General features: G+C 34.2%; 2 protein-coding genes across 14 annotated transcripts in view; both read right to left on the reverse strand.

Annotated features, from left to right (window-relative positions):
- LOC123554864 (acetylcholinesterase-like) overlaps positions 1 to 25,289 on the reverse strand; it is a 183,351-nt gene that overhangs the window by 25,735 nt on the left and 132,327 nt on the right. The gene's annotated exons all lie outside the window — the stretch shown is intronic.
- LOC128558442 (uncharacterized) lies at positions 1,992 to 15,676 on the reverse strand. 2 transcript variants are annotated; one of them, XM_053547644.1, is made up of 4 exons: positions 11,199 to 15,676; positions 10,732 to 10,792; positions 8,130 to 8,215; positions 1,992 to 5,733 (listed from the first exon to the last, which is right to left on the reverse strand). In XM_053547644.1, exon 1 carries the CDS (start codon positions 12,844 to 12,846, stop codon positions 11,335 to 11,337), a length of 1,512 nt encoding a protein of 503 aa, XP_053403619.1. In that variant the 5' UTR covers positions 12,847 to 15,676; the 3' UTR covers positions 1,992 to 5,733; positions 8,130 to 8,215; positions 10,732 to 10,792; positions 11,199 to 11,334. The 2 variants fall into 2 exon arrangements, with proteins under 2 accessions (XP_053403619.1, XP_053403618.1); XM_053547643.1 differs by having other exon boundaries at positions 10,911 to 15,676.

Here is a 25,289-nt window from a genome sequence, read left to right on the forward strand (position 1 = left end):
ATTTAATTTCAGAAAAATATATATAATAGTCTACTTTAAAAGACTTATTTCCACGGAACCGTACTTGAAATAGATTCAGATTTAATTTCAGAAAAATATATATAATAGTCTACTTTAAAAGACATCGTACTTGAAATTGTGTCACTTAAGTGCATTTCCTGCAGTTGTTTCTGTTTCTGCACAACCTATTGCGCAGCGGCCATTCGGTTACTTATATAATGTGTTTTTGTCAAGTTAGATATCGAACAAGAAACAAACTGGTTGTGACCATGTTTTAGCCGGTAAAATAGCAAACTGATTGCTTAAGGCAAATGCAATGAAAAAGTGATGTCTGTTTTCAAATAAGACAACGGAAAGTTAAGGAAATGTAGCTTTGTGCAGTGTATCCACTAATAAATATGTATCAATACAGTTGAATTCGTATTCATGTTTAAGCATGCCTAAATGTTCCATACGGAATATGTGTAAAGGACGAGTTTTTCTGTACAAAACACGTGAAATAATGCAGAAGGATAGTTGAGTTATGACCCCTGGCAAAAATGAAATAGAATTCCAGAAATATCTAAATATCGCAGAATAAAGCATCGATACCCATAATTGTAGGGGTTGCTTCTGATGTATATGCTTTTAGCTGCTAATACACTGAAACAAAACATATGATAAAAGATGTGTAGTTTTTGTTACTTTTTTTAGAATGTCTGAGAAATTTTCTCCAAAACAAAAAAAAAGGAAACCTTTTTTTTCATGTAAAATTTGGAATTTTAATTATCTGTGTCAGTTACATGATATCTTGTAGTGAAAATATATGTTAATAAACTAGGCCATAGAATTTAAACATAGCTTGCACTAGTTCTTGGTACTCATATGAGAATATCAATTTTATGTTGGTCATGCACCCTGTCCATAACATAAACACGGGCATGGTGACATAGCCATATATGGTTGCTGAAAATTAAACATAACAGCATTACTGAAATAGATCCATGAAAATATGTCCATTTAAAACAGTTCTAGGAAAGGTCCTTTTTTTTTTTTTTTTTTTTTCGGGCTCCCTATTAGGATAACCCCATTTATTTTATAAGGTAAGAACATTTACAAGACAATAACATAGAAGAAGACATTAAATTACCAATTAATACAAACATTTGAATAATAAATTCAGTAATTAAAGATAATAGTTACTTAAATTCGCCAGTGAAATAGAACTTGTTCGAAACGAAATGACAAGTAAAATTTGACGAAGTTTCTTTTGACTAAATGTTTTCAGGCTTACAAATATCTTATCGTACATGATTCAGAATTAAGTTTCATTTCAACAATTAACTAGCTGATATTTCAGAGAAAAAAATCACAGTTTAATGACTCTAAAGTAACAACATAAACATGTCATTAATATAAGTTTCAATAAATACAAAACGAAAGGAAAGAAAATACATTAAAAATCAAGATTTGTGGCATGCAATCCAAGATCTTCGTTGTACTTGAAAATCGTTATTTTTCAATGATGATGCACTCTGACATATATACAAAAAAGTTTTTATAATGGTATTTGTATACCACACATATGGTATATGAATGTTGACTTGTTTCTTATAATCTTGTGAATTAAAAGAAAAGTTGAAATATTAGAAACATTAACATTCAACATTATTTTCACTTTGAACATGTTAGTGCTGATTATCAATCAAAAATTCAGATTATCTTACATTAATTTCTTTTTTATTATTCTTTTTCAACAGAACATTTTGTATTTACTATAATATGAAATAAGGCACTGCCTCAATCGGGAATCGATCAGACCTCAACTCATCCCTTTAACATTTAAAAAAACTGTCTACTCTGGTGTTTAATAACAGGCAAATTGTTGAGAAGCACAATGACAGACTTAAGGTGATCACAACAGCTCACACTGTGCTCAGGTGAGCTAAAAATCATACAAACTGAAAAGTTACTAGATTGCAACTCACTGTTAACAAGACTTAACAGACAGACACACATTAACAATCTATTTGCACCACGGCAGGTTAAGAGATCAGTCTAGGGAGACATATTAGCCTTCTTGTGCAGGCTTGGTTTTTTCTATTTGTGTTAATTGTAAATCTGAAATTTCTCGTAAATCAAATCCTAAATTAATTTTGCTTTTATATACACATCACAAAGACTTGCATTACACTTTATTTATTGAATAAACTGTTCACATGTTTAAGTTTTATCTGTTTACACATTTATAATGATCACAGATCACATAACTTGTTTTATCCATACATGAAATATAGCTGAACTGTGAATAACAACTTTTAATAACAGTACTGGATGCTTTTGTCAGGCTTTGAAATAAGTATTGTCAAAATAAAGAAAATGTGACTTGCTGTAATCTGTATTCTAAAATGTACAATTTCTCTTACAACAAGAACAAATAAACAAGAGGGGCCATGATGGCCCTGTATCGCTCGCCTGACATATTAACATAAAGATCATCAAGATCAACATTCTGACCAAGTTACATTAAGATATGATCATAAATGTAGCCTCTAAAGAGTTAACTAGCTTTTCCTTTGATTTGACTTGGTGACCTAGTTTTTGACCCCACATGACCCAGATTCAAACTTGACTGAAAGATCATCAAGATTAACATTCTGATTAAGTTTCACGAAGATGCAGTCATAAATGTGGCCTCTGGAGTGTTAACAAGCCGTTCCTTTGATTTGACCTAGTGACCTAATTTTTAATCCCACCTGAACTAGATTTAACTTGGCCTATAGATCATCAAGATTAAAATTCTGACAAAGTTTCATTAAGATATGGTCATAAATGTAGCCACTACAGTGTTAACAAGCTTTTCCTTTGATTTGACCTGGTGACCTAGTTTTTGACCCTAGACGACCCAATATCAAACTTGTCCAATATTTTATTGAGGATAACATTTTGACAAAGTTTCATTAAGATTGGGTCAAAATTGTGACCTCTAGAAGTGTTAACAAGCTTTTCCTTTGATTTAACCTGGTGACCTAATTTTTGACCCCGATTGACCCAGATTTGAATCTGATCTATGGATCATTAAGATTAACATTTTGACCAAGTTTCATTAAGATATGGTCATAAATTTGGTTTCTAGAGCGTAAACTAGCTTTTCCTTTGATTTGACCTAGTGACCTAGTTTTTGACCCTACATAACCCAGATTCAGACTGGACCTTGAGATCATCAAGATTAACATTCTGACCAAGTTTCATGAAGATATAGTCTTAAATGTGACCTCTACGGCGTTAACAAGCTTTTCCTTTGATTTGACTTGGTGACCTAGTTTTTGATCCAAGATAACCCAACATCAAATGTATCCAAGGTTTTATTGAGGGTAACATTCTGACCAAGTTTCATAAAGATTAGGTAAAAATTGTGACCTCTAGAGTGTTAACAGTCAAATTGTTGACGACGGACGGACACAGGGCGATCACAAAAGCTCACCTTGAGCACTTTGTGCTCAGGTGAGCTAAACGCTAGAGTTGTCACAGGAGTGATTAATTATACCCCTACAATATGGCCTTATCACTGAACTAAGCCAATATCAAAGCAGCATTTTCTTGAGCTATGACCTAATGACCTCAGATTCAATCTCCATAGTTTCATGATCCTCCGCCCAAGTGTTCATAAGTTGTTGTATGGAAAAGGTTTAAATGTTCCGGGTCATCCTGACCTTTGGAACTCTAAATCAATACAGGTAATCTGCTGGTCAAGACCAACCTTGTACTAAATTTTGTGTTTCTCATCCCAAGCATCCTGAAGTTATTGTCCAAAAACCATTTTAAAGAACCGTTATTTTGTTGAACTTAACATCACACCGATACAGGATAGGTCATATGGCGACTTTACAGTTTTAATGGTGGAGGAAGACCCCAGGTGCCCCTCCGTGCATCATTTTAAAGAACCGGGTCAGTGCGACCTTGACCTGTGACTTACTTACCTCAACATCATTAGGGATTACCTGCTGGTCATAATCAACCTCCCTAACAATTTTCATGATCCTAGGCTCAAGCATTCTCAAGTTATAATCTGAAAAACATTTCACTGTTTTGCCTTATTGTGACCTTGACCTACTGATCTCAAAGTAAAACTTGACCTGTATTTCATGATGTGACACCTGTGTACCAAACTTTATCATCCTAGGCTCAAGGTCTCAAGTTATCATTCGGAAACCGTTCAACTGTTCAAGGTCACTGTGACCTTGACCTTTGATCTATTGACCTCAAATTCAAACAACCTGTATTTTATCATGTTACACCTGTGTTACAAAAGCTATGATCCCAGGCCAAAGTGTTTGCAAGTTATCTTGACCTTTGACCTACTGACCCCAAAGTCGAACTTGACCTGTAACTATGTACCAAAAAATATTTAAATCGGTCAAGCATTTCATGAGTTATCATCTGCTTACTACATAGGGGCCCTATAACAGAACATTCTCTTTAAAATCTCATGAAAAATATGAGAACTAGATGCCCACGGGAAATATGTCAAGCCCATCAGCTGTCAAAAAGACTAGGAGTTGTGCATGACACTCCTTGTCTCATTGAGGCAAACATTTATGCCAAATAAAAGAGATTGCAAAAAGTTACAATATAAGTTATTTACAGTAACAACAAAGGAACGTAAAATTAAAAAAAACAAATTTAAAAAAAAATCCGCACCAGCAGAGATAGGTCAAAATACACCTGAAAATTGGATGTAACATGCATGTTGTACTACAGAAAGGTGGTCTTGATTTTTCCCTACGACCAGTAATAAAAAAGTTACAAATGTAAGCTATTTATAGTAACAACAAAGGGAAGTAATTCTAGGATCTTAAGCATGACACTCCGTCGCATGATGATGAACAATTGTGCCAAGTTACATCAAAATCCCTCTATGCATCAAAAAGAAATGCTCCAGACAAAGTCATTCTTGTATCTGACTTTTGACCTTAAGTGTGACCTTGACCTTAGACCTAGGGACCTGGTTCTTCCGCATGACACTCTGTCTCATGGTGGTGAACATTTGTGCCAAGTTACATCAAAGTCCCTCCATGCATGAAGAAGAAATGCTCCAGACAAAGTTGTCATTCTTGTATCCTTTGACCTCTAAGTGTGACCTTGACCTTAGACAAAGGGACCTGGTTCTTGCGCATGACACTCCATCTCATGATGGTGAACAATTGTGCCAAGTTACATCAAAATCCCTCCATGCATGAAGAAGAAATGCTCCGGATAAAGTCATTTTTGAATTTGACCTTTGGCGTGTAAGTGTGATCTTGACCTTTGAGATAGGAACCTTGGGCTTGCGCATGACACTCCGTCTCACTGAGGTTAACATTCATACCATATATAAACAAGATTGCTCCATGCATGTCCAAATTATGGTCCGGACAAACAAATCCGGACGGACGCACGCACGCACATACACCGAATAGACATTTGGACAACTATGTCTTTGCTTCCGCAAGCGGGCTCGACAATAACAATACCAATGTGATAATACATTATCTCTTAAGGTAACACAGCTTAGTCAAACACTGCTGTTCTCAAAATAAGTTTAGTTTCTAAGTAAATCCTGAATTCCTATCCTTAAAAGTTTTTTTTTTCTTTTTATTAAAGTTCCCTTGTTCTTCTGTCTTTTTATATTTTCTGGTGTTTCTTTCTTGCTTTTCAAGTATACTGGATTTGTTGACCTTCCATTTTGTAGCTGCCTGCTCACAAGAAGTGAACCTGTAAAACAGAAATCAAATATTGTAAATTGATAAAAAGAGACCCCAACCAACTTTCATAAAGATCCCATGAAAAATGTTACCTATAGAGTGGTCACAAGTAAAAGTTTACTGACGCACGGACGGACGACGGACGCCGCACTATCACAAAAGCTCACCTTGTCACTTTGTGACAGGTGAGCTAAAAAATCAATATCTGAGAACCGCTTCCTCCGGTAACACTAAAATGTAAATAAAATTAAACCATTAATTTTTTTTTGAAATGTTACCTTGCATTTTGGGATGTTGGGAAAAAAATGCAATATTTTTGGATTGGGAAGTGGCCGAATATAGGCCTCTCTGGATGAAAAGCCCTGCCGGCTAACAATTTCTGACAAGAAATCATTTTCAAAGTTTTTCTTTTCAGTGAGTTCTATATGGAATTAAATTCTTTGGGTAATTTTGAAAGAGGACCACCCCATGATCATTCTGTGAAGTTTGGTCTAAATCTGCCCAGTGGTTCTGAAGAAGATTTTTTACAAATTGTTGGCAAATGACGGACATCAACTCATGTTGTCACCCTGTGACAGGTGATCAAGCTAATAATTGTTTAAATTTGCATACATGTATTAAATTTTATGGTTTTGTCCAGAAATGCTTTATCATCAAGAAAATGAAATGGAGTCTTCACTAAGGTCTATTAAAGAAAAATTTTGTTTCCGGTAACATGCTAGAAAAAATTAGGGTGGGTAGGTCGGAAAAACTTTAAAAATTTTCTTTGGATTTTTTAAAAATTATTTTTAGGGAGACTTTTTGGAAATTATTTTTGTGTCAAAAAATGAATACAAATAGGGGGGTTATGCCTCTAGAGCATCAGTAAATTGATTTATAACATCACTGTCCATGTTTAAAGCATAAAAAGTACAGTTTTGCAACTTTTTGTCAAAAAGTTGAAAAAAATGTTCTCAAAGACAAGGACCGTACATTTAGGGTCGGGCCAAACATTTATGGTAGGTCAGGATACAGGAAACAGACAATTTTTTTTTATGCCTAATGTTCCTTTGTATTTGATTCTATGCACTGACTCAATCGCAAAAATCTGTTCACACAAATACTAATTTGTATACAGTATATCATGCTTTTTGAATGATTAAAACTGCTTCCCACAGCTGCAATTATATAACAGGCAAATTCGATGAATTGGTATCCCCCGCCGAAAGGGTCAGTGGTGAGGAACAGCAAAAAAATATATCCAGCAAAAAGTTAAGAATGTTACCAAGAAGCAAATAATTTCATTAGTCAAAATCAAATTAACAGAAAATGAATGTTTTTTTTTTTGGGTGGGAGGGGTGAGGATACAACAGTTTACATGTTGATTATAAATATTGATAGAAAACTAAAAAAAAAAAAATTGGGGGGGAGGGGGAGGGGGGTGTGACCAAGGTAAGGTGGCGACCAGGTGTAGGTACACAACATCAGGTCTTTATAATAAATGTTCATGGAAAAGAATGAAAGAAGTTTAATGAAATTCTTCCAATTGGTTGGTTTGTTACGTACAGATCTGTGGATTCTTAAACAATTAAAGGGCAATAACTATATGGAAAATTGACCAATAAAAAAAGGAAATGACGGGCATCATCAAAGTATGTTGGTTCATAGTATTTCAAGTTTGATGAAATTCTACCTGCTAGTAACTGAGAAATGGCTGCGGATGGATATTTTTGTACATTTTTCATTAAATCAAGGGCAATAACTCTGAGGGAAATTGACCAATCAAAAAAAAAAAACTTGAAGGGCATCATCGCAGTATCTTGGTTCATGTCTGTTTCAAGTTTGATGAAATTCTACCTGCTAGTTACTGAGAAATGGCTGCAGACGGGCATTTTTCATTAAATCAAGGGCAATAACTCTGAGGGAAATTGACCAATCGAAAAAAAACTTGAAGGGCATCATCGCAGTATCTTGGTTCATGTCTATTTCAAGTTTGATGAAATTCTACCGGCTAGTTACTGAGAAATGGCTGCAGACGGACATTTTTCATTAAATCAAGGGCAATAACTCTGAGGGAAATTGACCAATCGAAAAAAAACTTGAAGGGCATCATCGCAGTATCTTGGTTCGTGTCTATTTCAAGTTTGATGAAATTCTACCTGCTAGTTACTGAGAAATGGCTGCAGACGGACATTTTTCATTAAATCAAGGGCAATAACTCTGAGGGAAATTGACCAATCAAAAAAAAAACTTGACGGGCATCATCGCAGTATGTTGGTTCATGTTTATTTCAAGTTTCATGAAATTCTACTTAGTAGTTACTGAGAAATGGCTGCGGACGGACGGACTGACGGACAACGCCATTTCAATACCCCCCTCCCGATTTCATCGGCGGGGGATAATAAAGAAACAGAAAGATAGAAATACCTTATGAGCCGCAAGCAAGTGGTTTCAGTCTGTCAACAAGCACTTTGGAGCAGTACAACAATACTCTGTATAATAGACCAAGACGCCTGAAAATAGTGAAAAGTGAGCAAATTAAGAAAACATGGACAACAAGCTGTTTTGAAATTTCAAAGGTCTAAGGGCTAACATCCTTTTCGCAGTTTTTCAATTTTCATGCCAATAAGATGACCCCAATTATATCATTGGCATGGCGGGAGAAATTTGTTAAATAAAACTTTTTTTAATGAAAATAAAACAGTAGCAAATTCTGTCAAAATGTATAATGAAACGAAGTAAATGCGGTTAAAAATTTCAGTTTTGAAAAAAGAAAAGTCACTGTATGAGTAGGTTTGTTTACACGACTGACCAGCCAGAACAGCCAAACATTACTTTAACCCAGTGAATTCCAGGTACCTTTTTGACTTGGTGGTCTATGACCTTCACTTTGCTCAGTATCATTAAAAGGCAAAAACAGACTGGTAAAGCAGCTGGAAGAATCTGTTCTGCCTTCCTCAGTTTAGTATGAACACAGGAGCCGACAAAATGCTACAATTGTTTATTGGTATCTGACGGTCATGATTCATAAACGTATAACTTTAAACGTATTTGAGTATGTGTGCAGTGTACAAAATTCAGATTTCAACTAACCCATGCTGGCAACCAGATAGAAAATTTTCCAAGCCTGAACTTAAAGCTGAATTTTGAACCATAAAACAACTAGTCTTAGACTAGCTCATACCCTCAAAATACTTCATCATATTGTTTGGGACATGCTCGACTGGCAGCCCTTTTTTTGTAAATTTGGGGAAGGGTACCAGGTCCCTTTTGGAGGGGAAATTTACGTCGCGAAATCATTGTTTGGAGGAATATTTTTGCTGAAAAGTTGTTAAAATCAGGACTGAAAATCAAAACTAATTTCATTTTTTTTGCATGGGGAATTTTTGGCCAAGGTGGGGAAAAAAGTATACTTTTTAGATTGGGGAATGGCGCTGGATTTCGGCCCTAAAATCAGCATAAAAAAAGGCCTGACTGGGGATTCCTAGGAGAACAGAAACTGAATGCATCTGACCAAAAAGTAATGTGAGTGGCTTCAGTTTGCATTTGCAGAGCTCAAATTTAACTTTTTTGACCAACGTACTGCAAATTTTAGCATGTAGCTTTTTTTTCTTGTTGCTAAATCTGAAATCTACTTGCAAATTTAGACTTTCAATTAAGAATGTTAGAATATCCCAAAAAATCATGCTAGAACATCAATATTGTTTGCACGGTTTTCCTTGGCGTACAATTTTGTGCGTTATAACTGACCTTCAAAGTAATTCAGAACGCATCATTGATGGCGTAACTTAACTACTGGCTGAAACTACGGCAAGGCAAATTTTCGTACCTAATATTATAAATAGCGATTCAACTGGGGCGATTCAACTGTATACATGTACGAATTAGTAAGATAGCCTGCATTCTAGATTTAACTATAAGATAGACCTCTACATTTCTTTATAATCAGTAATCCATTCAACAAAAAATGGCTGACCAAAAAAGATGTTGTGTTTTCTGTTATCCTCAAATGAAAGCGAATCTACAAACATTAACAAAAACCGCAACAATTTTGACTATTATTTGTATTTGCAAAATAAATTGTGTGAAATTTTTATCTTAACTTGCATTCCATGAAATTGACTTGCATTTAGCGAGTCCAAAATTTGAGCCCTGTGATTTGTGAAAGTAATTACATCTTCTGTATGATTATGGTTCTGACTAACTCTTAAACTCTTGCATTTATGGAACAGTTTGAATTCAATTCCTTCATAACTCTGACCAACTAATCGAGCATGCTTCAGAACTCCAGATAAGGGCTGTATTTTTGTAATTACGAACTTTTTAGGGATCAGATATGACTTTATTTTAAAATGTGGACGTATCAATACAAATTTATTTTAAAATGTGGTTGTATCAGTACGACATGTAAACAGTATTACATATATTCCAAAGAAAGATCGAGCTGAATTGCACGTCTGCGCCAAGTTGCGCTTATCAACGCTATATCCGGACTGTTGACAATTTGCATGGTGTCAAGTGAGTGTGGAATATACGAAACAAATGCCAATAGCATAATGTAATGCATTAACACATAATTTTTTTGGACTTCAAAAATTATGCGTCATAAAATTCTGAAAAGGGGAAATAATTCTACCAAAACTGAAGGCAACCAAGTTATTTTTATTTTAATTTGTGTCATATGAACAGATGAACCAAGTTTGAAAGAAATATCTTTACTATTTTTCAAAAAATGTTAGTTTTTATGTCGAAAGCCCGATCGGGCAATGTTACTAGCCTGTTTAAAATCTTTTTTTTTTCTATAAGCTGATCCGATTCCCTATATTTAGGCCGAGAATAGCTTATTGGCAGAATCATAAGCTCAACTTAATTACTGTGTATACATGCAGTGAGCCTTAAGAAATAATAATCTAAAAGGCCCATTTCAAATTGATGAATAAATAAAAATGTAAAAAATAAGAAATTTCTATGATTTTTATGGGTGGGGTGTTTGTTTACATTATTATACAATGGAAAGTTAGTTACTCACGTTTCTAAAAATGTCAACAGGTCCAACCATGCACATGCTGTACTGGAGTGCCGTCCATATTCTATATAAAAGTAAAATAATTCCATTAATCAGTCATGCCTGCAAGTAAAATCACGCATTTCTTAATTTTAAAAATTCAATATAGGCAGTAACAGAGAAGGTCAAAGAAACTAAAGTACCGGAAAGGAATTAAAATACGATCTGAAAAGCGACACAAAGGTGAATCTATTCTCTCATTCCCCGAGCTGAAGAACTCGTTAGAGAATTTTTTTGTTTCCTCAAATTTTCAAAATGTCGGCGCCAGTGTAACGTGTATCCACTCTCACTCTAAATATAAAAATGTTCAAAATGTCGCCGTTTAAAAATGCTACTCAGTATTGAATAAAGCATGTTTGTATCACAAATTATATCAGTGTAGTCACGTTACCGGCTGATTAGCTTCTGACGCAACAAAATTAACAGCTTACTTTGAATATTCTTTCGGGTCGCAGACATCTTATTGTGCGGATATTGCGTTTCGCCTACTGATCTGACGGACGCTTATTAACATTAACGAAGACCGTGATATCCCGAATTTCATCGGGGTCGTCGCACGCCCATGGTCTAAACCGGAACTCCATATTTTTTTATTTGGATAGTATGTGTTGTTTGGATACCCTCGTATGTTACCGTAGTGGGATTCGATCCTGATTTTCGTCGCTTCGCGACGAAAATCGGTAAGATCGATTCCCTATAATAAACCACTTGTCGGTTTTCATTAGTCGTGTTTTGATACTGTATTTGTTGTCTTACGGTGTTGGTTATTGAAATTTTTAAATTCTTAAGTGAATGGGTTTCTAATTCAGCTCTGAATTTATGAAAATTCCGAAATTTCCAAATGTGCCATTTAGTCTCGAATATAAACGTGTTGATTAAATTAACATTATTTGAAGAAAGTCCAAAAGCAATGTCTTCAAACGAAAAAATATTTTTAATATTCAGTATTTTAAATGGTTCTTCTAATATTGTTTGAATATATTTCCAGATTGGTTTTACTTTTTCGCACTCCCAGAATAAATGTATTAATGTTTCCCTGTGAGATTTACACATGTTACAAATACCGTTTGAGAGACGCATCAAACTTAGTTTGTTTTCTGTGAAAATACAATTATGTAAAAATTTCCATTGGAACTGCTTAGCTTTTTTTGTGGAGTAACAGCGGTACAAATTTGACCAAGTACAATTCCAATTTATCAAAACGCTTGTAGATCTAGTTTTAAACTTTTCTTCCCATTTTTGTTCTGTATGAAGTTTTTTTGGTTGATTATGTCGTACAAATAAATTTAAAATGTCGCGTGTTTGCAATTTACTAGGCTGAATTATGTTTCCATTTCGCGTACAGACAGTTAAATTTCTTTGGGACAAAATGATATTTTGGTTATTTTGATCATTAACCTGTATTTGGGAACCTAGCTTTAAGATATCCGTAAATTCTTTTGGTATACTGGATTTAAGTTTCATCCACTCTGCAATCCAGTTAGTGGACTTCTTTAATTTTCGTAGAAGCTCTCTTTCTGAAATGAAATTTCTATTTGAATAATCCCAGACGTCTTTAATTGTAACAATATTACTTTCCAAAAAGGACTTAAAATACAGCGGCTTACTGCGTGATAAAATTTTATGGTTTCCAAATAATTTACAGTGTAAGAGGTCGTCCGATTTTAACGGTTCAAAACATTTGAGAAAATCACACCAGTTTTTTATTGCTTGCATGTAAAAAACATGAACCGGGGTTTTCAAAAGTGATTTATCAAAAAATGAGCATGTACATATAAAATATCTTTGGTAATATTCTTTATCTCGTGCAGACAACACAGACTTTCCTATTACATTCCAGTTTTGAACATCTGCATGCAAAATCTTGTATAACATTCTTATATTTAAAGCCATGCTCAGGTCTGATATACTAAAACGATTGAGACCACTGGAATATTTTTCACGCTTAAGTGTATTTTTTGCAACATGAGGCTTTTTATTATCCCAAAGAAAATTGAAAATTATTTGCTCTATTTCTTTTGCGTTTCTTTCAGGTATACCGCGTGTTTCTAGTTCGAACATTATAGTTGAAAAAAACATAGGAAAGGTCCTTAAATTGATTCAGATTTAGAACATTTTCAAATAAGTTTTACAAAAGTAGTTGTCATATACATTTAAAAATGTATTATGGAAAATAAGTTAAGGAGACACTCTTTCGTCTTTCAGAACATGTTCACACTAGCGCTTGCAATAAAAAGAGTTTAAAGTTTTATTTATTTATATTAGAATTTGCTGCAGTCATACTAAACACGAGTACACGCTCTTTGTCACAATGAAAATATCCGTTTGCAAAAGTGTATTTACGCGTCGCATTGCATATAAATGCAGCGTCGACAAACAAATTATAATTTAATAGTTTCTTTTTATGCAATCTACTTGGGAGGTAGTAAGCTTGGTGTCTCTAAACCATCCTAATGAAATAGTTTGAATATTTTTAATAAATTGTGACAATCATAAACAAATTAATTCCCTTTCAGTACATCTTGTGTTCTCATAGCTGCATTTTTCAGCAAAATTAATTTTGCTACGTTTTTCTTTTTTTTGTTTTTTTTTTTTTTTTTTTTTTTTGTTTTTTTGCGGTAAAACCAGTTACATATGCAGTCAAATCTATTCCTGTCCAGACGTGATCACTCGAACTAATTAATATATCATTTCAGATGGGAAAATTACAGAAAGGTGGCGCTATTTTTTGTGAAATTATGTTCAAAACGAATGAAAAATGCATCTTTTTGATCGAAAGTTTCGTAAATAATTAATTTTGAACTTTTTGACTGACGGTTTGGTAATGATTATTTTTTCTCCCACTCCTCTATCGTGACACTGCATGAATTCAGTAGTATGCATTCATTTATGTTTCTGAAAATAATTATTAAAGATACATTATGTCCAAATTTCGTATTAAAAAAGATATAAACAATTACAATACAGTATATATGTAAACATAGTATACATTGTATAAACAGTTTTTAAAATACTTCAGATAATTAAATGAGTATGAATGTGTAAAGCCACTAAAATACTTAAGTTCTTTTTACTGACTAGACAAATTCTGTCGCAAACTGCAGCCTTATATACACGATCTTCATATAGATTGTATTAACTATTGCAGTAACAGACTTTTGCTGTCCTGTATGCACAGTTTAATCTTCTGAGATATTTTGTAAACTATGACAGTAACAGTTTTTACATGCCATCTGGAGGCTGTTTAAAGTATTCTGCCTGTTCTTTGACTCATTGTCTTTTTGGACCGGTGTTAGGACCGCAAAGGGTGTTGTACATTTCCTTCCTCTCACGAACAGACTCAGTCTATGCTTCAAAAATTGTATTAACTAGTCTGGTCAAGATCCATGCTGTTCGCTTTCAAAGCCTATTGCAATTACAGAAACCGTTAGCGAACAGCATGGACCCTGACCAGACTGCGCGGATGCATGCTGGTCGCAAATGCACAATTTTATTCACAAAGAAGAACAAACATTTAGTTATGGTCGCGATTTAATCATTATCAGTTTAGAATTTGTTGCAGTTTTGTATAATTAAAGGACGACAATGTTACAAAAACAGCTGAATGGCACTGTAAATATAAAGAAGCTGAAATGAACAAAGTCTCAAAGAATGAAAAACAGGCATCTCAGATAAGACATACACAGTGAGAAATACCAAACTTATCCGGGATATTTTCCCTTTGCAAATGTAAAGCAGAGGGGTCTCTTGGAAATTTCCATTCACAACGTGTAATTTGAAAAGTGATATATTAACAGTATACACGGAAACACCACACGCACACATAAATTTATCTATAAGATACGCTCGCTTGAGTGATGCATATAATAAAATATGTTAGAAGATCCTTTGGGAGCACAGAATGCAACCAAGCAAAATAATAGCGGACACGGTTTGATTGAGTCTGTTCATGAGAGGTAGTGAAATATACAACATCCCTCACGCCTACTAGCACCGGCTTAAGCGGAATTCTATTACAGTATAATTGAGTGCACTCTATAATCCCAAAGGACGAGAAAATATAATAATAACACATAGCAAGTCTCATGTTTTCTTCGCAATCGTGTATATTCAAGATAAATTATATGTACGACCTTCGAAAATAGAATAATATTTTAGAAATGTTAAAAAAATGTTGATACTCATAAAATTTAACAGTCGATTGATCCACTTTGCGTATTTGTGTCATTAAGTTCTATTTCTGTGTTTTAAGTGTTCTGGCATTCAGTTTTATGTTATTATAACAACAACCACATTTCAAAATGGACAGATGTGCAGCGGTGAGTAAGGTAAGTCGAACCATGTGTTTATGATCCTGTTTTGTTGCTTCTTCAGAAAACATATCTGTCTGGTATTGCACAGAATAAGAAAGAATCTTATTACATAAAACATTGCTGAAAACACCTGACAAAACAATGAGCTCAATTAACCTTTGGTTTAGAACTGAATAACAAGAAATGGATACCTTTATTTCGTAGTTTTCATACCGTAAATAGAGCAACAGATAGGTAAAATAATAGATATGTGGAGATCTTTTTATTTCTTATAACTTTTTTATTCTATTTTTTAACTTTTGTCCTTTGTAACATGTTTACTTTCAACATAAATCAGTAAACATAAATTGCATGTAGTAATTATGGTCAAACTTTACACGTGTATGTTACTCTTCAGCTTTAAGATGTCATCCGAAAACTGTATATTTGTTTTCGTATCGCTTGCAGATGTCCGATTTAACCTATTAAGATTGCGACTAAGAGTCGAGTGTCTTATTTTATGTTTAATTCACAAACGAGCCGCACCATGTGAAAATCAACATAGTGGCTTTGCAACCAGCATGGATCCAGGCCAGTCTGCGCAGAATCCATGCTGTTCGCTTTCAAAGCCTGTCGCAATAGAAACCTTTAGCGAACAGCATAGATCCTGACCAGTCTGCGCGGATGCGTATGCTGGTCTGGATCCATGCTGGTCGCAAACGCACTATGTTGGTTTTCTCATGGTGCGGCTCAAATGTTACAAAATACTGAACTCAAAGGAAAAAGGGCAAAGTTTACACTTAAACTTTGTTATTACACTGTCCAATTTATATTCTTCATTTATTGACCGAAAGATAAATTGACCTAATTCTTTTGTTAGGATTTATCGGGTTTTTCTTATTTTCTCGTATAATAAAATGTTGTTAATATTGCTGAAACAGCAATGGCTACAAATCAAAAAAATAAGCCTTAAAATCAATTACTTTGGGATGAAAAGCTCCAGTCTTTACAACCTGTCACTACAAGTGATATCGTAACACATAGCTGATTGTTCCTCTTATCGAACTGAACTGTGCGCTGTGACGTTAAAGGTGGAATAATAGCATACTTATTTTGTCTCAAAACATGCTGTTCAGGTGAATATCACAATTTGTTAGATTTTTTTTCATCGTCACATTAAATTACAATTCAGCTGCATATAAATCCTACATGAAAACAAAATAATTTGGTAATTATAGGTTATTACCTTTGTATCGGGAAATATGCACGAGTTCTTCAGCGAAAATATTGCGCGACTTTAGGAGCGTAATATTCTTACGCTGAAGAACGAGTGCATATTTCCTGATGCAAAGATAATAACCTTTTTATTACATACTCATCTTCATGTATAAATATACATGTAATGTAAATATCATAATTTGTTCAATAGCCTGAATAGGATTGACAATACTGAAATAAATAGGAAAAATAGTGCAACAGCACGCACTGAATTACGTCACGTACCCGATATGAAATTCAGGCGTCAGTGTATGGAAAAATATTGACATTTTCGGTACCAGTGTAACTTAACGGGGAATAGAAACGAGTATGTAATAATTTGTTATTATTATTATTATTATTATTATTATTATTATACCAGATTTATATAGCGCCCTTTTCATGATCAATTTCACGTTCAAAGGCGCTTTACATAGTTCAAATGCAACCACACAGGGCGCATAATCCATCCTCTACTAGTACAGACACAGAGCGATCTGACCTGAGGGACAGAGTGAGACAAAGCCCCCACGACAGAGAGATCAGAAATCAGATACAGGCTTTTCCGGCTAACTTAGCCCAGGTCGTTGCGAATAGACAGCATGGTTCTTTAACGTGCCCAGTGTATAGCACTGATACACGCAAAGATTGCCTGGGTTCCTGATCAGTACACCTCTAGTTGGGTGGGAAACACTGAAAAGCGTTTCTGAAAATTCCCGAGTAGCTGCCGGGGATCGAACCCCCGACCACAGGATTGGAAGGCCAGTGTGCAAACCATTGACCTATCCGTCCACCTGCAATTTACTTTTAATCTCACGCCATAGAACTTAATTATTGAAAAGGAGAGAACTTGCACGTGTAGTCGGTTAGCTCTGTCGATAAAGCACTTACTATGTAGGCTCGGTCCTCATATTGGCTGCACATTTTCTCCCCATTTAGTAATTAAGTCAAAAATTTACTGTCAGTCCGGGAATAGAACCCGGGACCCCTCGCTTACAGGGCGAGTGCTATATTAATTGAGTTAACCGGATGTTCATACACATTTTCACCGTTTTAGTAATCAACCCATGCCATTACATAAAATCATCTAATAATCATATATTAAAGCCACTGCAACATCGTAACTTATATTTGCAATTTACTTTTACATTGATACAAAATGAACACAGTGCGATAGATATAATGTAAAAATGGTAAATAATATCTCTGTTTTCTCTTACATTGATACAGAATGAACACAGTGCGATAGATATAATGTAAAAATGGCAAATAATATCTCTGTTTGCTCTTACAATGAAACAGAATGAACAAAGTGAGATAGGTATAATTTTAAAAATGGTAAATAATATCTCTGTTTGCTCTTACATTAATACAGAATGAACACAGTGCTAAGGATAATTATAAGGTAATAATGGTAAATAATGACTGTTTTTACTCTTACATCGATACAGAATGAATGCAAAGCGACAGATTTGATATAAAATGATAAATAAGGATATAGTGTAATTAAATGCAATAGGTTCAAAAGGATAAACTCTTACGTCATGACTTGTGCACTTTGCTTTGGAAAGACAAAAACAAATAAGACTTTCGGTATTTCATATGTTATGTACTTTCTTTCTTTTTTCTTGCGTCTGTTATTTTGTCTGCGAATACGAGAAATTAGGCAAAGAAAAAACAACAATTCCCTTTACAAATCAATTCTATAAGTGAAATGCATACTGATAAAGATCACAAGGATTCGAATCGTATGCCTTGTAAATTCTATAAACAGGTCTAACGACAAAAGTTAGAAAATGACGCATTTCTACCATACCCACACAAAGTTACTTATAAGTTCGTGTATATTTCCCAACATATACTGTTTTTTATGTTAAAGGTTGTCATTGTCACAGAAGCAATACTTTCGCATAATTTGTGTTTTAAATACATCATTTTAGATATTTTTTATCAACAGATTAGTTCTTGCATAGTGTAAAGTATATATTAGATCGGCAATGTATTGACTTTATTCGATTTTGTTATATCATCTTACTTTCAGCATTATATTTGTAAGTCAACATTTATATCTTGTGACTTCAGCAAATCGTTCTTATGATTTCAGTAAATCGTATGTTTTCCATTTGACTGTGATTAGACTACTCAAATAATCAAAACCGACAGAATTGTTTTATAACTGTTTAAGACTTCCGAATTAAGTCTTGACAGACAAGAAGTATGTATAAAAAACTGCTAAGCCAAAAATAAAAAAGAAAATTACAAAACTTCCAGGTATATAAAAATAAAAAAAGAACTTTTCTGCGGGTGCCTAAATCTTCTGAATCAAAATACATTCATTAATTTACTCTAATATTTGAGACTGGACAACCAGATTAGATAAAAAGGACATACTTTAAAAACACTTCCTTCTAATAATTATACAGTTGTACTGGAAACACGTATCAACAGACCTATTAACTGATCAAAACCAGATTTACCACCCTTAAGAATTAAGAGATAAGCTATTGTAAACAATCTAATGTTTATGTCTGTGTACACTTTTTTAAATTGAATCAATTAAAATTACGTCTTATGTTAGATTTACGGGAACACTGTATATTCACATCAAAGCAAAACAACTCGCATACAGAAACAGCATTTCGAATGGTTTGATACACTGTGCACACCTGCATCCGAGCAATCAACTGTACGCTATATACACACTAAGACAGGTGTGCCTGATATTGTAGAACCATTTCGAGTGACTATTCGACAGCTTAAAAATAAAGTGACACTAAGACAGGTGTGCCTGATATTGTAGAACCATTTCGAGTGACTATTCGACAGCTTAAAATATAAGCGACACTAAGACAGGTGTGCCTGATATTGTAGAACCATTTCGAGTGACTATTCGACAGCTTAAAATATAAGCGACACTAAGACAGGTGTGCCTGATATTGTAGAACCATTTCGAGTGACTATTCGACAGCTTAAAATATAAGCGACACTAAGACAGGTGTGCCTGATATTGTAGAACCATTTCGAGTGACTATTCCACTACTTAAAATATAAGTGATATAATGAGAAACACACTGAGACAGGGGTGCCTGATATTGTAGAACCATTCCGAGTGACTATAAGACAGTTTAACAATATAAGTGATACAATGAAGAACACACTAAAACAGGGGTGCAGGATATTGTAGAACAATTTCGTGTGACTATTCGACAGCTTAAAAATAAAGTGATATAATGAGGAACGGCAAAAAGCTTTGACTGTTTGAATACCTATGAAGTTATACAAATCTGCAACCATACAGATGATATTATTGACCAAATTTAGCGTGCGCAAAAGTCATATAGCATTTTACATAAGTACCTTTAAGAAACAGCTTTGAAATACCTGGTAAACTTTAGTGGTACCCAATTGTTGTGTTTTCCTGCTTATGTGTGTGCGTGTGTGTGCTTGTGCGTCTGCGTGTCTTGGGCGGTGTCCTACATGTTGTTATATCTTACTTGTCTGTTTGTTTATCTATGTAAGCTAGTTATGTGTGTGCGTGTGTACGTGCGTGCGTGCGTTTGTGTTTGCGTGTGTGTGCACGCGTGTTTGTCTTTTGTACGTGAGTGTCTGCGCTGCTGTGGTTTACATTGTACGGTAACTGTGATTAAGAAACGTAGCATTCCCTTTTGAATATTCATCATTGTTTCACTTTCCCCTCCAACCCCTGCCCCGTTTTCTACTCTTCTAACCCTATCCCTTCCTCACCATTTTTCTATATTTTGCATAAAATTAAAATGTACTTGTTGGATTTTTTGAGGCAACCCGTCAATACTATTTTTCCGTTACAACTTCTTTTGGTGGTGGGTACTTTGCAAATGCGTGGCTCTGTGGCTGTGTTTGTGGTGCTCCGTGCTTCCAAGAAATCTACCCTTACCGATTATCTTTTACTTTCATCTATAATCAAAATATATTTAATTTTTACCTTTAACTACCTTAAATATGAACTGTAATGTTTGTGTAGAATAAACTTTCTGTCTTCTTCCGCGGCCCTTTTGATCTTGTTATTTGTATAACATAGACTTTTATGCTGGTGCAAAGGGCAGAGAATGTAACATTTCCTCTCATGAACATACTTTGAATCAAGGCAAGTATCTAAATATTTTGATAACACACACTGCAATATACAGCTGCTAGTTTTCAACGGTACAAACGATCATAGATACCAGTTTTGAATAGAACGTTAGATTTACTTCAGTAATAAATACTTGTATTACGAATCAGCATTCAGATTCTACACTTTTCGTGAAGATTTTTTTTTTCATTGCAAACGACAGGTTTATTGTAATATTTATTTCCATCATTTTGTTCAGATAGTTAGTTACCTTCAGAACTAATAGTAAAAGAACTATTACTTCTATAAAATAGAAAAATAAAGACGAGTTGTAATTTTACCCGAATCAAGATATATTTGAGCAATTTCCCTGACATTCAAGACAATAAAATGTACTATATGCTATGTTTCGAGTGCCATTCCAAGAATATAGCAAAAAATAAACAGTAAACATATACAACAATACAGTTTTAAAGATGAATGTAAGCTGGAAGTTTCTATATGTAAGCAAAGTAAAGGTATAACAATATTTTGTATTACAAGGTAACGTTATCAAAAATATATTTATATTTCTACAGGAACACATTATACAGCAATGCATATTTTACTTTCTGCAGTTCGTTTTACATAATGCAACTGAATGAAACGTCTATAAGTATTGTAATATGCTGAAATATGAACAATATTTAGCTTAGATAAATTTCATGTCTTTAAACTTAACGACACAAATGAACGATATCCGCCTACAATATTATGTTTTATTAATCACTAAGACAAGTTATGTCATGTGTTTTACTTTATTTCTGACACAATGATGTAGCATCAATAACGTTCATAAATAATTTCAAGCAAACTTATAGGTATATCATTTCGAGACTTCTTCTTTTTCGTTCACCGCTACACTGTCACCCCTGATCCAGCGACGAAGGATGCCGTCTTCTTCAGATCTTCCGTCTTGCCGTGTACTTTGATTCGCATTTGGGTGCTGTTTGGCCACACACATTTCCTTTGGTTCTCCAGACATGGACATCTCTGCAGAATGTGCTTAGCAGTTTCTTGTTCCACGGGGTCACAGCGGAGAAAGAGACAATTTAAGCTTTGTGCACATGTGGGCATTTAACCTGTTCTGTCCTGTGCGAAGCCTAAAGCTGATGACTTGTTCCCATCTGTCTGGTAGGTGGTAGTAATCAATGATTTTCCATTTCGAGACAAAACAGATATTGGTAGAAATAATAATTTCATATCTCATGGTTTTGCCATACTTTCTCAAAGGGCTACCTTTCACCTTACTAAAATTAAATCAGTTCAATTTTTATAAGTTCACATGTATACAAGGAATCTTCAATAATTACTTACCCTGTGTTTTATACGCTCCTCTAGCGATAACGTATATTGTTCCAGTGTTAATTGCCAGTATTAATATGCCATGCACCACATTATTATCTCTTAATATTTTGCGCACAATACCAAGAATTGATATCTTTAATGTAAACATAAAATCAAAGAAAGAATGTTACGTGTAGAGAAATATCAAAATAAAACTCAGCACGGGGTGGTTTAAATTTGACTGTACTTATGTTGATATAAACTTCGTTTGCAGGAAAGGTCACAGAAAGTAAGTAATGTACTTTGTCAGATACCTGGAATTGTAGGTAGCATATTTAGTTTCTTGATTCATTAATGTATCACTATGGTGAGAAAATGAGATTCAAAGCTCTGGATTAGTAGCTTTGATAGTGAAATTTACAAAGAACAAAGATCTCATGTGACCCATATTTGTTTGTAATCTTCTTTTTCAATATAGTTAGATGATGAAGTCATAACACAGATATGAGAATGGTGATCAGTACTTCTTCTAAACTACACTGTCAAAGAGAGGCCGTTTTGCCATTCCATCTTTATTTTACCTGTTTGGCATGTTTATTTTAAGCACAAAATCAACCACAATACTCCAAATTTCAAAACACGTGCAGTAAATAGGTTAAACTTGACAACTTCAAGTTCCATTGCTTTGGGGATTGAAAGGTCCAATCTTGACTACTTGTCACTTCAAGTGATAGCGCAACATGATTATAGATTATTTTTCGTCTTACCGAACACTATGTCCTACAGCCATAAAGACGGAACCATTTACTTAACGGCAGGATAATCTATATATTCCCCAAAATCATAACAAACAATATAGAAAATAACAGAAATCTGTCTATGTCGCATTTTGAATCAATGCATCGGCAGTAGTCGTCAGGACAATATACTATATATCTGTGACGAAGAATCTGTTTTTAAGGAATAAATCGCGGACGATATAATCATTAAACGATGTAGTGGGGCTGTCAGACAGAGGAATTTAGCTACTATTCAAACCACGTTTTGTTTTAGGAGGAAGATGGAAAGAACGCTATGAAACTTACAACCAAGCCAAATAAATGTCTACGATCTTAGGCCTTACGCTCCGGACGGGTTTAGGGGCACTAATTGAAGTAAGTAAGTATATCAGTGTATTTAACTACAGAAACACTCGGGCGTACGTTAGCTTTAGATTTATGTCGAATAGTTCTCTCGATCGCTCAGTTAGATATATACCATAAAATTGCTGGTGTTTATAGTAAGGGAATCTCAACATGGTTACAATAGCCCCATGCATTAATCATTAAAAACGCTATTCATGTGTTAGATTTTAAATTTCCTATTAAACTGCAGTGCAACTCAATATAAATCATTCGGGATATTTCAGACAAACTACTTGGGTGTTATATTCTTTAGTATCTACTATCCATCTTAATATAATGCTTTAAGCATTAATCATGGAAATTTGAAACAAATTATTTCCTTTATAAATACACCTATTAAATTGTTTATTGCCCCCAATTTCAGTCATGGTGCAGTCTTATTTCCGACATTGCATCATGTTTTTTATATAAAGTTTTCCCGCATTTTACTTTCATTCAAGTCATTTTCAAAGATGTACTTCGCTTATCGTGTACTAAAACAGTTAATTGTCTGATGCCGATTTTAATCTGGAAATATCTTCATCTTATAATTTATTCAATTTATCAAAATATATGATATATTTAATTTGCAAAATATAAAAGCTAAATGTGAATGTAGAGCTGCATTCACAACTAAATGCCATATCTAGTTACAGCCATGTCAAAGGGTACTTCCATCTTTTTAGTTGTATCAAGTATTCATATTGCGTTTTGTTTCTTGTTTTTGTTCTTTTTTTTGATTTTATAAAAAAGTATTATTTAGTAAACACAAATTTATGTAATATGTATTATAACAATGCTGAAACCATTTCAGCATGCCAAGAAATAAGCAGTCATAATACGTTCGATATTATTACCATCGTGTCTGAAAACATCTTGATTGACTAAATAGGCTAGACCGAAAAAGAAAAAGAAATAAAATTCTTGTAGATATCTAGTATACTCAAATGTTCATGAAATCTCGAATATGAGTACACTTTCACTGTAAAAAGTTTCAAACAATTTCTAATCATCACTTGATCAAAATCTGATGAACCACATTTACGTACGTGGCGATGGATTTCATCAGGAATGAGATGTCGAGAGTGATTAATATAACTTGTTTCACAATCGGCCTAAAATAAATTAATATAAATGATAGGTTACTATGATTTTCATGTTAAGCTGCTATTTATGTTTGCTTCCACTTTCTGTAAAACAAATCGATGTTAACTATAATTTCGGATTTCATTGTTTAAAATGATTATAGGTATGAAAAATCAAAACACAGGCAACTCGCAACGGAAACATCATTTCGGATAAACTACACAACTGCACTCGAGCAGTCAGCTGCACGTCACAAGACCACAGTTATTTGCCCTTGTTTGACCTCAATAAGGAAGTGGTTACGCGGAAAATAGTTCCTCTGTTTGATGGCGAATATTGGTGAATTTTTTAGTGAAAGACCTGCAACAAATGGCATAATGTAACAGAGGAGATATGAAATAGGAGGTACAGGCACAATTTGACAGAATGAAAATGTCAGAATATGCATAACGTGACTTTTTGATAGGGCCTGTTTGCGGCCGTCTAGAGAGTATTCTTCATACCCATGTGACTTGGTTCAAAATGGTGGAAAAAAGAGCCGGTCAACCAAATTTTTTTTGTATCTGGATTTTTTTCTCTTGAATAGTTCTGTTGTGTTCAGGTATTTTTAGGGGATTGGAATGCATGCAAAATTGCAATAGTGTCCAGTGCCTATATAGAACAAATAGTAAAAATAACTGTGGTCTTAGGCCAAGTTACATACACTCTCAAACCCCGCTCCACCCTTCCCCAATGTTTACTAAAGAAAAGCTAGAGTTATGAAATATATTGGGATTACCTCTTGTAAAGAGGATGGAACCAGTCTTAATGTTTTCCCGATCATGTAGCTGTCAGAGCATTGATAAGAAAAGTAAGATATAAAACCTGAATATTGTTATAAAACTGTAGAAACATTTTTTTCACATAGTAGGATTCTGAAATGAGTTGAAAATATCACTGTCAAAGGAAAAACATGAAAATCTGGTTGATGTGTATTAAGAGAATGATGTTGTATAATATCATAGAAAAGCAGCGAACTTCTGCCCATATAGAATCCATAGGTGTCTCAGATTTCACATATTCATTTTAATGGCAAATTATGTAAATATTCTTTGAGTTTCACTTCAGTCAGTACTAGCGAGGGTTTTTGCATATTTTGCTTTTTTGCTTCAAACAAATATTGTAATATTCCTCTTTTTGTTTTGTGTATAACTGATTTTCATTATGTGCCAGTCCTTGTTCTATGATCTATTATTATATCTAATGTTTTCACAATGGTTCACAGATCATGAGAATATTTGTATCAGTTCCCAGATACGAGATTTTACG

Source organism: Mercenaria mercenaria, chromosome 7 (assembly GCF_021730395.1).
Source record: "Mercenaria mercenaria strain notata chromosome 7, MADL_Memer_1, whole genome shotgun sequence".
NCBI classification, from domain to species: domain Eukaryota; kingdom Metazoa; phylum Mollusca; class Bivalvia; order Venerida; family Veneridae; genus Mercenaria; species Mercenaria mercenaria.